This window comes from Melospiza georgiana, chromosome 5 (assembly GCF_028018845.1).
Source record: "Melospiza georgiana isolate bMelGeo1 chromosome 5, bMelGeo1.pri, whole genome shotgun sequence".
NCBI classification, from domain to species: domain Eukaryota; kingdom Metazoa; phylum Chordata; class Aves; order Passeriformes; family Passerellidae; genus Melospiza; species Melospiza georgiana.
In genome coordinates this window covers 15,698,289-15,713,472 of record NC_080434.1, presented here as the reverse complement: position 1 = coordinate 15,713,472, position 15,184 = coordinate 15,698,289, and the positions used below count along the sequence as shown (strand labels likewise).

Genomic DNA, 15,184 nt, shown 5'->3' with positions numbered 1-15,184 from the left:
GGAAGAATTCAGGAGCACATACAGCCACAGGCACACAGTCAGTGTATGATTCTTAAGCAGCCTGCACAATCCCACGTCTTCCTGGATTAGCTGGGCTCTTACAAGTGTCACCAAAGTTCATCAGCAAAGCCTTCATGTTCTCACTGTGTCCCTGTTGCTGTGAATTCAAGAGCCACTCTCTCCGTTTCTCTTTGCACCTACAGTGCCCCTGAGAGCAGTGGGTTGGGAGATCAGCTTCCAGGGAGGTGGAAAAAGGGAAATAACTTCTAACCAGGGCTGTTGCTTTTGTCCCATGACATTGAGGGCAACCACAGGTGAGCTGCAAAAAAAGGGTAGGAAGAGCGTGACAAAGGAGTCAAGAAGAGGGAAGCACTGAAAGAGTGAGGTTTAATCCGATGAGTGCTTCACTCTCATTCTAGCACTTCTTCTGATTAAGGGGTGGGACTCTGAGCTGGGAGGCTTGGCTAAAAGATCAGAGCAGTCCACTTGTGGGAGCACTTCACACAGCCAGGTTCCCGTGTGCTGGAGAGGGCTTGTGGTGCCAGCAACCCAGCGGCTCTGCGGGTAACTGAGTTCTTGGTGCGGGAAATCAGCGGTGGCAAGCTTTGAAACAGACACAGCGGTCAACATGAGCACGGCAGGCAAAGTAAGCAACAGTTTGTATTAGGAAAATTTCTTTGCTGCAGCTGAGTAATGCATTTTTAAATGTGAATTCTTTGCAGGGACACTGTAAGTCCTGGTGGTATAGCACAGATTAAAGTTTAGGATGAAGCTGCTACAGAAGAGCTGCCTTTATTTGCAGGCTACTGTATTTTCTCAGGAAATGGTTGTTAACTCTTCAAGGCAATAGTTTATTTGAGGAAACATAAGGTAATAGCACCAGAATAAGTATAACATCCTGTCTGGGTTAGCAAACTTTTTAATCTCTGGATAGTTTAAAATATTATAGAATGTACTAAATGTTTAGATCAATGTATTTATTTCCATTCTGAGATCCTACAGTTTAAACTATTTTTTAAACTATTTTTAGTTTATTTATAATTCTATCAGCTTGTTGTCTAAAAAGAAGATATAGCTAATATTGTGTGAAATTTCAGGGTGAATTGTGCTGCCATTAGGACAGTTATTAAATTTGAATATGCATATAACAAGTCTCAAACTTTAGTTAATGAACTCCAGAAGTAAATTTCGCATGCAATGCAATACTGCAATACTGAACTGTGACTCAAGTTATATCTTGAGAAATTAGATTACAAGAGAGATGGAGGTTGATACGAATACATGTTCCTTCTTGCAATGCTGGCAAGATGCTAACAGGCACCCAGGGATCTGCAAGGGGGATTAAGGGACATGCAACTAGAAACGGAAAACAACTGAAAGCAGGCACCTTCCTAGAATGTGTCTTAAGATAGCACCAAGATCATTTGCTGTTACTGCCAGCCGTCTTCACTATTCTAAAACCAAAAGAGAGAGGAAAAAATGCTCTTTAACTCTGAGTTACTGCAAATACAAAATTAATTGTAGCTTACTGTAGGTAAATTCACCAAGTTCAGTCCCCTACTCAGCATAGGATGGAGATCAGTAAATGAAGGGTTGTGATATAGCTTAACTGCTTTGATTTCACCATGTTTATCTGAGAATAACACGGGAGTTACAGTTGCAATTTATGGAACCAAACAGCATAATGTGTGTCCTGCAGAAGGGTGTGTTTCTACACCTGCCCTCCCCCTGCAGTAACTCACACAGCTGGTAGAACACAGGAGCAGAGAAACAAGTGTTAAGGCAGTGCTTGTCTTAGCAGATGAGGTGGGTGATATTGTGCTGTTGCTGCATCTGTGGGACCCTATTGCAATCCATAAAAGCTCACAGAGACTAAGCAGTCAGAACAATACATAATTAATAATGTCTCATTATAGGAGAGATTTGTTTGTTCTCGGCAATCCACACTTGTTGACCTTTGTTCTTAGAAACACTACATGTGCTTTGCATGTGCAAGTCATGGGATCATCACTGTGTTATGTGGGATACAATACAAATATATATATTGCCTTTTTAGGTAAGCTGGTGCCCTTTGAAATGTGATCTTTGACCACACTTGTGAATTTTTCACTAATCACACTTGCATCTATACATTAAATTTAAATTTAGTGCAAATATCTCTTGAAGCATTTTTTTTCAAAGCATTATGCCCACCCCACTTCTGTGTCTAGCTGCTGAAGTCTGCTATTTTATTTGTTTAGAATTTCCTAGTAATTATTTTCTTTGTTATCAGTTTTCAGTTTGTGGGTAATCAGACATTATTTCTACTTCTACTTCAAAAGTTTTGATACTAAACATTTGTTTGTTTGTTGTTTTCCCCTGTGACTTTTGCAGCACGCTGGTGTTAAGTTGTCCTGGTCACACGTGATAAATATGCATGTGCTAAACTTCTAAATCCTAGATTTGATTCCCCTCTGTTTCCTTTTCAAGATCATGTCACCTGGACACTTGCAGTCAGTAGACTTAACAGAAGGACTGAGGACTTTATAGTGTGTCACCCAGGAAAATAATATTTCAGGGACTGGGGTTGTTTAAAGACCTAGAATGAGATCTTCAAACACCTCCAAGGAGGAACAGCAATTATGGGGACAGAGAGGTCCCACTGCTTTTGAATACACTAGGATTGAGGTTGCAGGGTGGAAACCTGTTTGAGAGCCTGGGATGAGGTGTGGACAGTGCTCTTTTCTGAGGGGATTTTTCTCTCAGTGGCAGATGGTCAGAGGCGCCCTAAAGCCTGCCATTACCTGGACAAAGCCTGAAGAGTTAATGGACAAACTTCAGTCTAAGAGATGGAAAAAAAACTGTCTTGGATAGTTGGGTAGTAAATCCACCTGAGTCAAGTATCCCTTCTGAGAAGGGGGGTACCTTAGCATGCATAATACTGCAATTAAAGAGACTGTTCAAAATTACCTCTGTGTAGTGCTACATCAGTTTGCACAGGTGTCCTTTTAGCCATCACCTCATGCCTGAACTTGAGCTCTACTAGAAGTTTTATAAAGCTGTACTAGGCTCTGAATTCCATTTTTAGCAATTTTGTCAGTTCCCAACACAGACAGTTCTAGGCAATACAGACTTCATCACAGCCTGATAAGTGACATCATTTAGTGTGCCATCTTCAGGAAGATAGAAATGCAGACAAGTAATCCAACACAGCAAAAGAAATTGACCAAGGAAGTTAGCAAAGGAGCAATGAGAATGGGTAGGGTATCCCATTACCTAGGAGACTATTACACATGATGCAGCTGAAAACTTGACAGAAGTGACAGAATGATGAGCAAAGTCAGACATGATCTTGGTGAAGGGAAAAGCAGGCTTACACTGACCTTTGGTGTTGACTTTTTTGTTGCTTGGTTTGGTTTTCTTCCCTGTAGTTTCCCTCTCATCTACACAAATATGAGCAGGAGTTTCACATGCAAAAGGGAAGAATCTGTGTGGTGACTTGAAAATGCAAATGCCATTCCCATTTTCTTTGCTCTGTTTGCAGGTTATTAAATGCAAGGCAGCAGTGCTGTGGGAAGCCAACAAACCATTCAGTATTGAGGATGTGGAAGTTGCCCCACCAAAAGAACATGAAGTGCGTGTAAAGGTACTGAAAATAAAATTTAAAACACCTCCTATGACTTGCATTCTATCTTGCTTTTAATCGGAATTAGTTCTATAAATTTTTTAAACCCAGTCAGAAAACATTCTACTAGAAAGTAGTTTCTAATCAGTCAGCTTCTATGAAACACATTTAAAGTCCTTAATTTGATAATGAGGTTCTTTTAAAAAAAAATTTTTTTTCAGGGTTGTATTTTTTGTTTACTGACATCTGTTTTTCTAATAGGCTGAAAAAATTACAATACAAGGCAAAAATCAGAATTTTCTGTAGTGTGGAGCAAGAAAATTTATTTTACTTTGTTTGAATCTGTGCTAGGAAGTAGCTCATTAGGCCTGGGAGCTTCCTTTTTTACCTGGATATTGGCCTCAGTGGAATTTAGCAGCTGCCTTAATTTTTGAGCAGTTTCAAGTGTTACATACGTGAGTAAAACCCTGTCATGGGGTTGACAAATCCATTTGTCAGAATAAAAGTTGTAAACACATACCTGAATATTTCAAAAGAAATAGTGCTGTTCTAGCTGGAAGAAAAGGCAAAATGTCATATAAAACACTATGTAGCCTACATTTTTTAATGTAATATATACAAATATTTAAAATATATACACAGCACAGTAATATAATTATTGTGCAATTATCTATAATATAAAATCATTCTATAATACATGATTTATATAAAATATCTATTATATGTTATCATATAATCTAAATGTAATAAATACAAAAATACACAATATTTATATGTTTATCAATAATATGTGATGGGTAATTTGTATTTACATAATTTTATAATATTTATATAATATTTCACACTCTTTAAATATTTCACACTTTTCTTTTTAAGTATTTATATATAAATATCAGGAATAATTTAATTTACTCTGTTCTCCCTATATAATTGTATTGCTAGAACATTAGTTCTACAGAAAAACCATTGGACTCCCTATACAGCTCAGTACTGCATAGCAAAGATTCACAAAGGGACATTGCCATGTGGATTAAAGACTAATAAACACCATGAAAATCTTAGACAGCTAAATTTGCTTTACCTGTAGATTTATTGTGTGCATGTTGGATTTTGGGGAGAAGCAAGTGGCTTCTCCAAATTAGAATATCATTTCACTTCCATATATGACATGACACAGTTAAAAGCAGAAATATTCTTGTCTTTCCTGTGAATCAGATCGTGGCCACTGGCATCTGCCGCTCTGATGACCATGTGATAACTGGCGCACTGGTTATGCCTTTTCCAATAATTCTTGGGCATGAAGCAGCTGGTATTGTGGAGAGTGTTGGGCAGGGAGTGACTGCAGTCAAGCCAGGTATGAAACAGCACTGAAAACAAATCCTGTGCTAAGTTTCCAGACCCTCAAGTCAAAGATTATTTCTTTTGTGAGTCTTTTTACTGCGCAGGAAAATATTCCAATTTCAGTTTTTTCAAGGATACCTCAAAGGATATAAACCTGCTGTTTATGCCTTTCTGTGTCCCAAATATACTTTCAGATTTTCTACTCAATTTCTTTTGGTTTTGGCAAAAAACATCTGCAGCTTGCTTTCCACCTACATCGTGCTTTTCCTGTTGTGGGACTAAGAACGTAGAGTCTTTGCTGTTGTTCATGTGAAATCAGGCATTAGCTGCAGGTTCTCTGAACAGTTTATGTGGCTCACCTTTCTCAAGGATAAGGCAAAGCAAAGCACTAAATGACAAATAAGTCAAACACCTTTTAATTCTCTTAACAGCTAAAGAATGCATTGACTTAAGTTGACCAGAACTTAGGTCTTACCTCACTTTAAAAGCACCAGGGCACAGCTGGGTTGCCCACCCTGCCTGCAGGCTTTGCATGTGGGCAGCACCAGTGCAGGTGAGGCAGCACTTTTCCCTGAGGGCTGGATTGCTCTGAGGACACTCATCTGGACCAGCTGCTCCTCTCCCTGCTCCCTTTGAACCACAGTGCATAGATAGTCAGTGAAAGATGACAATTTTCAGCCAAGTGCTGCAAGATGAGATGGGATTCCTCTACACTTTTATTGGACAGAAAAAATTCTAACAAGGGTTAAATTATTAAGAGAAAATAACATGGTTTTATGACATAGGTCACACTCAGTTCTGTGGAAAGACACCAGAAATTGTGCATATCAAAATTAGTTGTAATAATTTTGCCCTAATTGTGTCTTTTATATAAAAGACAGAGAGATGGTTCATCTTAAAAATGTAGCAGAAGGAAATAAAACCATGGCTGTGTTCCTAGTGTATATTTGCCTGGAGACTAAATACATTTACTTCATGTTTTTACCTGCATGCTTCTTGTTTGCCTTTTTAATCCTCTGTCATTACTGTTTTATTTCTAGGAGACAAGGTTATTCCACTCTTTGTTCCACAGTGTGGGGAGTGCCAGAACTGCTTAAACACCAAGAGTAATCTGTGCCGTAAAACTGAGTGAGTTTTTCTGGATTATTTACAACCCTAATTTAATTTGACTTTACCCAAAATTGATTACTATCAACAAGTTTCACTTGCCATTATTTCTGGTCATCTTTCAAACAGTCTTGGTACAAGTGGCGGATTAATGGCTGATGGCACCACGAGATTCACCTGTAAAGGAAAAGCAATTCACCATTTTCTTGGTACAAGTACTTTCACTGAATACACAGTACTGCATGAATCTGCTGTGGCCAAAATTGATTCCTCTGCTCCTCTGGAAAAAGTTTGTCTAATTGGCTGTGGATTTTCAACTGGTTACGGGGCTGCTCTGCAGACTGCCAAGGTAAATATTGTGCTGGGTGTTTCTGATATTTTTTGTGGTGTCTATTCAAGATTGTGTAGCCTGCAAGTGGGTTGTCAGCATGGCAGCGAGAAGGTACAGACTCTGTGGAAAGAAGATACCAGTTCTTTGCTACTTCAGATTCTGTCTCTAGGGTACTCAGAAGTCTTCAATTCAAAATCCAGTAAAATTTTTTATTACCATCTATAGTGTTTTCCCTTATAGCTTTATCACTCCTAGAAAAATGTTATAACAGAGTTAATTTTTTTTATTGTAACTAAAGTATAGGAATAGATAGAAGCAACGCATGTAGGCAACACTCACAATTGTAGCAATATATGAATGTGAGTTTTAGAGCTGGCACTGTCAGGAGTTGAGTGACACTACAGATCTTAACACCACTGGAATATAAAGCGTCATAAAAAAAAGGTGTGTCTAAACCCGAAGCTGAGACATATAATGAAAACCTGGTCTCAGAAATGTATTTTAGGGAGAATTACTCTTAGTCACACGTAGCATTATAACAGTACAGCTGGCTACTGCACTAGCGGGTATACATGTGCAAATTCCTTCTCAGCAGGTAATCTCTAAATTGCAAGAAGCGGCTTAAGTGAAATCCTGCTGACAATGAGGAAGTGCAAGGTAGTTTCCCTAGCCTGTAACATTATGCCATGTTTACATGGTTGTTATTACAGGTGGAACCAGGCTCCACCTGTGCCGTTTTTGGCCTCGGAGGAGTTGGCCTCTCCGTTATCATGGGCTGCAAGGTGGCCGGGGCTTCCCGCATCATTGCCGTGGACATCAACAGTGACAAGTTTGCCAAGGCCAAGGAGCTGGGAGCCACTGACTGCATCAACCCCAAAGATTTCAATAAGCCCATCCATGAAGTGTTGACGGAAATGACCAGCGGGGGTGTGGACTACTCCTTCGAGGTCATTGGCCGTACGGATACCATGGTATGCCACCAAAGGAGGGGGTGACACTCCGCAGCACTCCCTTCACCAAGCCACCGAGCACTGAGGATGAAGACGAGCTGGGAGCCACTGGCCAAGTACCAAGCTCGCTTCAAACCTGTGAAGTCCAGCTGTGGGCCAGTGAGATGCAGGGACAGAAGCATACTCAGAAATTTAGGAAAGGGAACTTCACTGTAGTGCCCTGGCCACCCCAGCGTGGCTACATGTCACATATTTCTCAATATTTCTCATGCTCTCCAAAAGTGACTTATCACTAATAATTTAGACAAAATGGGCAAGAAGAGCAAAGCTAGGATATACTTAACACCAGTGAGAGCAGATACAATGGTGTGAGCAGATAAAATGGACAATTTTTTATGTGGTTTCAGCTACAAAAAAATTTCAAGCAGAGCCATGAGAGGAGGAGATGGAATTCAAACTTCTGTGCCCCAAGGACAAATCTTGCCTGACCCTGGGTGTCCCTCTGTTTCTAATGCAGGCTGCAGCCTTGGCCTGTTGTCAGTATAACTACGGAGTCAGTGTGATTGTGGGAGTGCCCCCTGCAGCACAAAAGATCACCTTTGATCCCATGCTCCTCTTCTCTGGCCGCAGCTGGAAAGGCTCTGTCTTTGGAGGTAAGGACTTGGAAAGATGTGATTTACCTGGCTTGAGAAACTTGTAAATCATCTTGACTGAAACAGGATACATGAAATTAACTGCTCAGGCTGTATTATTGGAAGCAGTATTGACGGTTGTTTTGCTGATAAAGAAGTTGAAATGGAATTAATTATGGGAACTATAATGTCAAGGAAGGAAAAAACCAGAAGGGGAGGGAGGGAGGGGAAAGAAAGGGAAGAGAAGAAGAGACAAAGAGAGATATAAGAAAACAGAAAATAGAGCAAAAGAGAAAGAAAGGAAAGGAAAGAAAAAAAGGAGGGAAGGGAAGGGAAGGGAAGGGAAGGGAAGGGAAGGGAAGGGAAGGGAAGGGAAGGGAAGGGAAGGGAAGGGAAGGGAAGGGAAGGGAAGGGAAGGGAAGGGAAGGGAAGGGAAGGGAAGGGAAGGGAAGGGAAGGGAAGGGAAGGGAAGGGAAGGGAAGGGAAGGGAAGGGAAGGGAAGGGAAGGGAAGGGAAGGGAAGGGAAGGGAAGGGAAGGGAAGGGAAGGGAAGGGAAGGGAAGGGAAGGGAAGGGAAGGGAAGGGAAGGGAAGGGAAGGGAAGGGAAGGAGGGAGGAAGGAAGATGAGAGAAAAGCGAGAGAAGCAAAAGAGAAAAGGAAAATGAGGGGGAAGGGAGGGAGTAGGATAGATAAAAATAAAGAGGAAGAAAAATGAGAAGGAGAGAGAAAAAAGGAGATAAAGGATAGAAAATAAAGCAAAAAGAAAAAAAAAGAGAAAATCATAAAGAGGGAGAGAGGACAGAGGGAGGAGAGGAAAAGAGCAAGTGCAATAGTGGAATAGAAAGAGACGGAGAGATAGCAGGATAGATGGAGAGTCAGAACTGTAAAGGACATCAGGGCTTATACTCAGCTGATTTCCACAGGGGTCAGACCCCCTGCTTAGCCCTTGGCCAGCTGCCAAGAGTCCCTTCCCATTCTTTCTCTTTTTGGAGCTCTCTCAGCAGTCCCACACTCAGCAAGTCCTAGCTCACTGAACTCAAAGGCCACAGAAAACTTGTTTCCAACAACAGGTTTTCTCACTCATGACCTGTTTCTCTTACGTATTCAAAAAGACACCTGAATAAAATAGCAGAGAAAAATCAGGTTCCTCTGGAAGGGCATTCTACTATTTATGACACTTTATCTGGTGGTGTTTGTAATAAAAGAGAGACACATCCACCACCCGCTCCCCACTTTTGAGCAGACAATCAAGTTTCAACTTACCAACATGGATGTCAGCACTCTGGCTTTTGTGTGACGTGATTAAGTTGGAAGTGTTTGATGTGGGGGAAAGTTTGGATTCTGTAAAGACTGACAATTGTACTGGTCTGCTGGGTTTGCCATATGTGGAATAGCTGCACTTTGTCCCATGTTTTCTGCTAGCACCCTGTGTTACAAAGGTAAAGCCATGCGGTCACATTTCATCCCATTACTCTGCCGTAGAAAGTTTATCTAAAAATATAAGCTGCCCTTGGTTTTATGAATTTTCAGAAGCATTTAATTTCATCGTGCATTTTCTGTGGGGATTTTTTCAGGCTGGAAGAGTAAAGATGCAGTTCCCAAACTGGTTGCTGACTACATGAAGAAAAAATTTGTTCTGGATCCACTAATAACCCACACACTACCTTTCACAAAGATCAATGAAGGATTTGATCTTTTAAGGACAGGGAAGAGGTAAGCATAATTTCACTGTAAAGGTTCTGTATAAATAACCTAAAGGAGCTCTATGGTAAGACAAAGTCTGACTTCATGGCAGAGAATGGGGAAGGCAGCCCAGCATGCCCTTTAATCCCTCCCAGTGTGTTCCCATGGGCTGCAGCTGGAGTCATAAAGTCAGTAAACCTTCAGCTTCTGAAATGCAGCGGGCCCTTGCAGAGGAACTTTCTAGTTTGAGATTCTAGTTTGAGCAGAGACCCTGGGTGGCAGAGGGAGAAAAGACTGCACAATTGAGGAAGTCCCAGTACTCACTGGAAAAAAGCGCACAACCAAGGGAGCATAGGCGTGCCAAGCTGTTGAATGCCAAGGGTTAGCTACATCATATTCCAAGAAACATTTCGGGATGAGGAGCAGGAACACAGAAATAGCCAATTTCTCTTGTGAGTTAGGGAACACAATCCCAGTCCAACTGGTCTAAAGTCACTGGGTACTTTACCTTGAGCATCAGAGCTTTTAAAAAGTTAAAGTACTTGGTATATATATACATTGCAAACTCGGAATTTAGCTCTTGTGCATTCCTCAAATAACATGAAATTTCAGCTCAGACTGTTTTCTCAGGGTAAAGAAATTGGAAATATTTTTTGACAGAGACATTTAACAAGACTCGCCATGGGAATTGAAAATTGTCCTTAGCAGAAGTAGGAAATAGATTTGTATATCTTAGTATGTGTGGAGACTACCCTCTGAAAGTTCTAGATGTTTATAACTTACAGAGTCTGAAGAGTTACATTCATGTTTTCTTTTCATTGTCATTTGCTAGCAGTTATTTTAGATGTTCCTCACTCTGAATATAAAAGCAAGTAACAGCAGAATTTCAGCCCCTGAGGTTTGTTCTCAGGTTGTAAAGATGCAGCACACACTTCATTTTTTGACTGTCCTTGTTTTACATAGGCTATAAATGTTAGTTTTAGTCTTTAGGATAACAAATGGAAAAGTGGTGAGGACAGAGATGCCAGCAGCTTTGCTAAGATACTGATAGTCATCCTGAAGATGGAGGCACGTCACAGCGGATCATTTTACGGAGTATAATACTTCAGCATTTCAGAGCAGAGTAAGCTGTACCAGTTACTCTGTAATTGGAAAGATGTGTCCAAGCCCCTCTCTGAGGAACTTCTCTGGCTGTAGCTGGTAATAAATTACCAGGAGCCCTGGGCTTCATCAGTGAGGGCTTTGCAGTCTTCTGTGAATTTTGTTCTCCACATCTGCAGCAAAGTTTGCACATCTGTTCTGTCATTTTGCTGCAGGCTGGGGAGGGCAGGCAGGGAAGGGAGTACCTGTTTGACAGCAATAGCACAGATTACAAGAGAAAACAGCAGTGTTCTGCTGATGCCAGCCCAGGGGATCTTCTAGTCACTAACTTGTCTTCTTATACTGCAGCATCCGCAGTGTCCTGACATTTTAGGATTCCCAGACATTAAGCAGCGGATGGCTCAGCACCAGTATGAACTTCACCGTCCTCCAATTCAACTTACATGAAATGCAGACCAAGGCTTTCCTGAAGGATCTACCACTGCCCTTGAATAAAAGAATCAAGCTCAAACCCCACATTTCAAGAACAGAATTTATAAATGAAACCATCTTTTTCCTACTACCTCCCTCTCCTCATTCCTGTTTTATATTCTTTATATTGTGCTGCAATTTTAATAGCCAGTTATGAATTACAGGACTTGCTCCTGTCACAGATGTTCTAAAAATGTGGATTTTTACAAATTACTTATAATATGCAATCTTTTAATAAAATAAAAAGGAAATACGCTGTTTGTTTAGGCTTCCATAACACTGCAAGCTTAAGAAATTTGTACCTGCAGTTCAGCATAGTGAAACTCTAGATTAGAACTGTGTATCCATCCTGAAGGACTGTATCATTCCAGTGCCTAATAAGCAAGGAATGATATAGCAGAAATTAAAATTTATGGTGACCATGTGTTTGAATCAATAATTAAAGTAAATCATAGACTTATGACACTGTCAAGTCAGGGATGGAAAGAAAGATTCCAGTCTTCAGGTGGATCAGAAGGCTAACTTTAATGAAAGTAATGGATCTCTTATAATGTGACTCAATAAAGTGATACTTGATTGGTCTCAAAGTAGAAACATCTCACACTACTGGTGACTATGAATAGCACACTGTGAAGAACCATAACTATTAATAATAGTTACAGAAAGAGAGATAATAGTTGTTTTAATTCTTTCCTCTAAGATTCCCAGGCTCGGCCTGGGAGAAATTATCTCTGTTCTTTCTTCGACTGAACTGAGAATCTCCATAGACTTAGGTACTGTAGAATGTCTCACCACTCAGTATTTTACCAGATTACCACTCCCAGATATTTTATGTAAAACAGGCATATTATTGTTTTGTGTTATGGTTTGTATTTGGTGGTTTGGCATTTTTTTACCTTTATGCCTCTTTCTTGAGGCTGTTTTAGTTGTTGATCAGTGTAGTTTAACACCTTTGGCCAATTTATACAAATGCCTCTGAAGTTTGGGAAACAGAGTGGAGAAACACGAACGTGCATCAAGTTTTTTGTTTCCATTATACAAAGGGGAGGTTCCTTAATTTCTTAAGTATGAATACAGAATAAATGGGAAGAGACAGGTGAGTGGTAACAGTTTGCAACAATCCAAACATAGAGCATCTTACAGTTTTCTGAATTTGCAATGTGGAAACAGAAACAAGGCTATTTCTATCTTGGCAAATATGGTCAACATTGACATATCTTTAGCATGGACTAATCAGAGCTTGCAGGCACTCACACACATGGCACCTGGGTAGAAGAGGTGCCATGTGAAGCAAGAGGACTGTGCTACGGATGACTTACCTGTGAGCAGAAACAGCCTTTGAGTGGCACAGCTAGTTTCATGATTTGAGTACGAGATCACAGTTTAATGATTTGAGAATCAAGAGATTACAGTTTAACCTTAAACATGTCTATAAACTCAATTTACACAACAATTGAGAGCTGAACTTCAGTCGTCAGTGTAAAAGAGCTGAAGTACAACAAACCTCACTTCTGTCCTCTTCAGGATGATGTAAAGCCCATTTTTGTGGTTGTCGTCTGCCAAGCATAGTAAATTCCAGCTGTTAGTATCTTTAGTACAATAGCTGCTGGAGTCCAAAACAATAAACCCATTATATAATTTTTATTAGGGATATTTTATAAGGCAGCCATCTAGATCTGTCTTCACATGGAGGAATGAAGTGTATTCTGACTGAGAAACAACAAAAAGTTCCTACTTTCCTAGCTTATTTTGCCCTGCAGACCCTCATCAACACTCAGCTGAAGATGAATTTGTTTGTGTGATTGTATAGCTTGGACAGAAGGTTTCTGCCAGCCCTTCCTGATGACTCTCTGGCTCTGAGGTACTCCTGGGGAGCCCAGGACAGCTCTGGACAGCTCTTGCACAGCCCTGTGTAAGCCTCCCTTTAGGAGCTTTCCTGGCAGCGAGTAGAGACCACATGCCCCATCAGAGCACCAGCTGTCCACTAGCACATGATGACACCAGGAAAAATCCACCAAACACATGAAAAATCCAGGAATTTCCCAAGAAGCAATCTAACTACCAGACAAAGCACAAAGGGTGTTTCCTCAGACCTTGAACTACGGAAGAGTTTAACTGAACATCACTTGGCTTTGCTTACAGCTGAGCTCTCCCATGTTTCTGCTCTCCCACCACACCCCACCCACTCAGACACTCCCCCAGGAAATGGCACATGCTCCAGTGTGCAGCTCTACTTTCACATGCTTTTAAGATCACGCTCCTTGACAGCGCATCAAAGCCAAATGATCATTCCCACACAACATAATTCCCTCCAATGCTTCCAGGTTATCAGATGGAGAGCACAGATCCCAGTAATAAGAACAATTGTGCTACACAGATACTTGGGAGACAAGAAGCCCATGTTTTGTTCAGGGGTTAGCAAATGCTTGGACAAGTGAAAAAATTGCTCTGGATAAGTGAATTTATTTTTCTCTAACAAGATACACAAAGCATACTAGAAGTCATGATAGATTTATTTCTTTTTAAATGCAACAGGTTGACCAGGCTGAATACTGAAAATCTTTAAGACTTCACTCTAAAACTCCTTATTCCTGGGAAATTATACATCATCATTATTTATGGTCTGATTGAGGCTACCAGAGGTGTGCAAACAAATGTATGAAAAAGTAGAAATTTCTTGGGAAAAACTGTTAAACATCCCTGTTTACCAAAAATACAGATAAAAGTGATCCACAAGTGCATGTCTGCTCTAGAGCCAGCTGCTCACCTCCAAGACAGGAGCATGCCTTCACCTAGAGGTCGAGTTGACCAGCAGGGCTGGAGAACTGAATGCCAAGCAGCACATCCATGTGGCTGGGACCACTGTCCCACCACAGGGCTGCCATGCTCGGTGCAAGAGCTCAGACAGCTGCTGGGGCGGGACAGAGCAGCTGGGCTTCATCCCTGGAGCTGGAGATATGTTCAGGGTTCTTGAGAGCTGGGGGCTTGGCCAGCCAACTCTGAGCCCTGCAGCCACTATGAACCTCCTCCCCAGCCCATGAGAAAGGGCTGGGACATTCAGTGGCCAGCACCAGCACAAACCGCTGCGGACACTGCACTGAACGTGTAAACGTGGGGCTGACCTCTTCCCAAACACAGAAACAGTTCCCAAACACACACAGTGCTCATCTTAGCCCAGTCCTCCAATAAGCTCTCACTCATCCTGTTTATCCTACACATCACCTTTTCCAATGCCTCAGCAGAAAACAACTCTGGGGGAACCTAAAGAGCCCAGGGGATGTGAACCAACAAACCTGGCTACACTGGAGTGAAGCAAATGTGTCCTTGGAAAAAAAATTCCTTTCTTGACAGATGTTCCCCTTACTGCTCTGGTGAAAATAGCTCCAATACCACAGACAGTAAAGCTTCAACCCAGCAGCAATGTGTCTTTGTCATCCACACCACATCTTCACTGCCTCTATTTGGTTTTTGTTTATTTTTTAATTTTTAACCTCTTTGCAAATATGCTCGTGTAAATGGCCACCAGGTCAACTGCTCCAACCTGGCAAAAGGGGATGCCAAGGAAGCCCCAGCAGAGACGCAGATCTCCTCCCTCCACACCTGCCAGAATCATCTGGAAGGAATAAACCAAATCTTTCTGAGTTCTCTGAGCCTTTCAGGCAGGGAGGGCAGGCAATGACCCATGGGCAGAGTCACTGATAAGGCAATGACCCATGGGCAGAGTCACTGATAAAAGGCTTCCTGGAGGGCTTCTGCCCCCATCCATCTCCCTGCCGCTATCCAGCTCCTCCCCTCAGCACTCCCTGTGCAGCATCCAGCCCCCGACACACATTAACCAGCGCTCTCCAGAGACGGTGCCGCGCCGGGACTGCTCCCGCTCCACGCCTGGCGGATCCTGCAGCACGCCCGGGCAGCAGCTTCCCTCCAGCCCGCCACAGCGACAGACACGGCTCCGCTAAGACCAC

At 41.7% G+C, this 15,184-nt stretch overlaps 1 protein-coding gene across 1 annotated transcript; it reads left to right on the top strand.

Annotated features, from left to right (window-relative positions):
• Window positions 1–628: 628 nt before the first annotated feature.
• Window positions 629–11,406, top strand: LOC131083619 (alcohol dehydrogenase 1). The gene is made up of 9 exons (XM_058024473.1): window positions 629–646; window positions 3,524–3,625; window positions 4,820–4,958; window positions 5,986–6,073; window positions 6,182–6,401; window positions 7,094–7,354; window positions 7,851–7,986; window positions 9,539–9,677; window positions 11,097–11,406. Exons 1-9 carry the CDS (start codon window positions 629–631, stop codon window positions 11,119–11,121), a joined length of 1,128 nt encoding a protein of 375 aa, XP_057880456.1. The 3' UTR covers window positions 11,122–11,406.
• The last annotated feature ends 3,778 nt before the right edge of the window (window positions 11,407–15,184 follow it).

Coding starts and splice junctions, on each gene's coding strand:
- LOC131083619 (XM_058024473.1), top strand. Junction 3,626..4,819: donor AACATGAAGTGCGTGTAAAG/GTACTGAAAATA, acceptor CCTGTGAATCAG/ATCGTGGCCACTGGCATCTG. Junction 7,355..7,850: donor TTGGCCGTACGGATACCATG/GTATGCCACCAA, acceptor TTTCTAATGCAG/GCTGCAGCCTTGGCCTGTTG.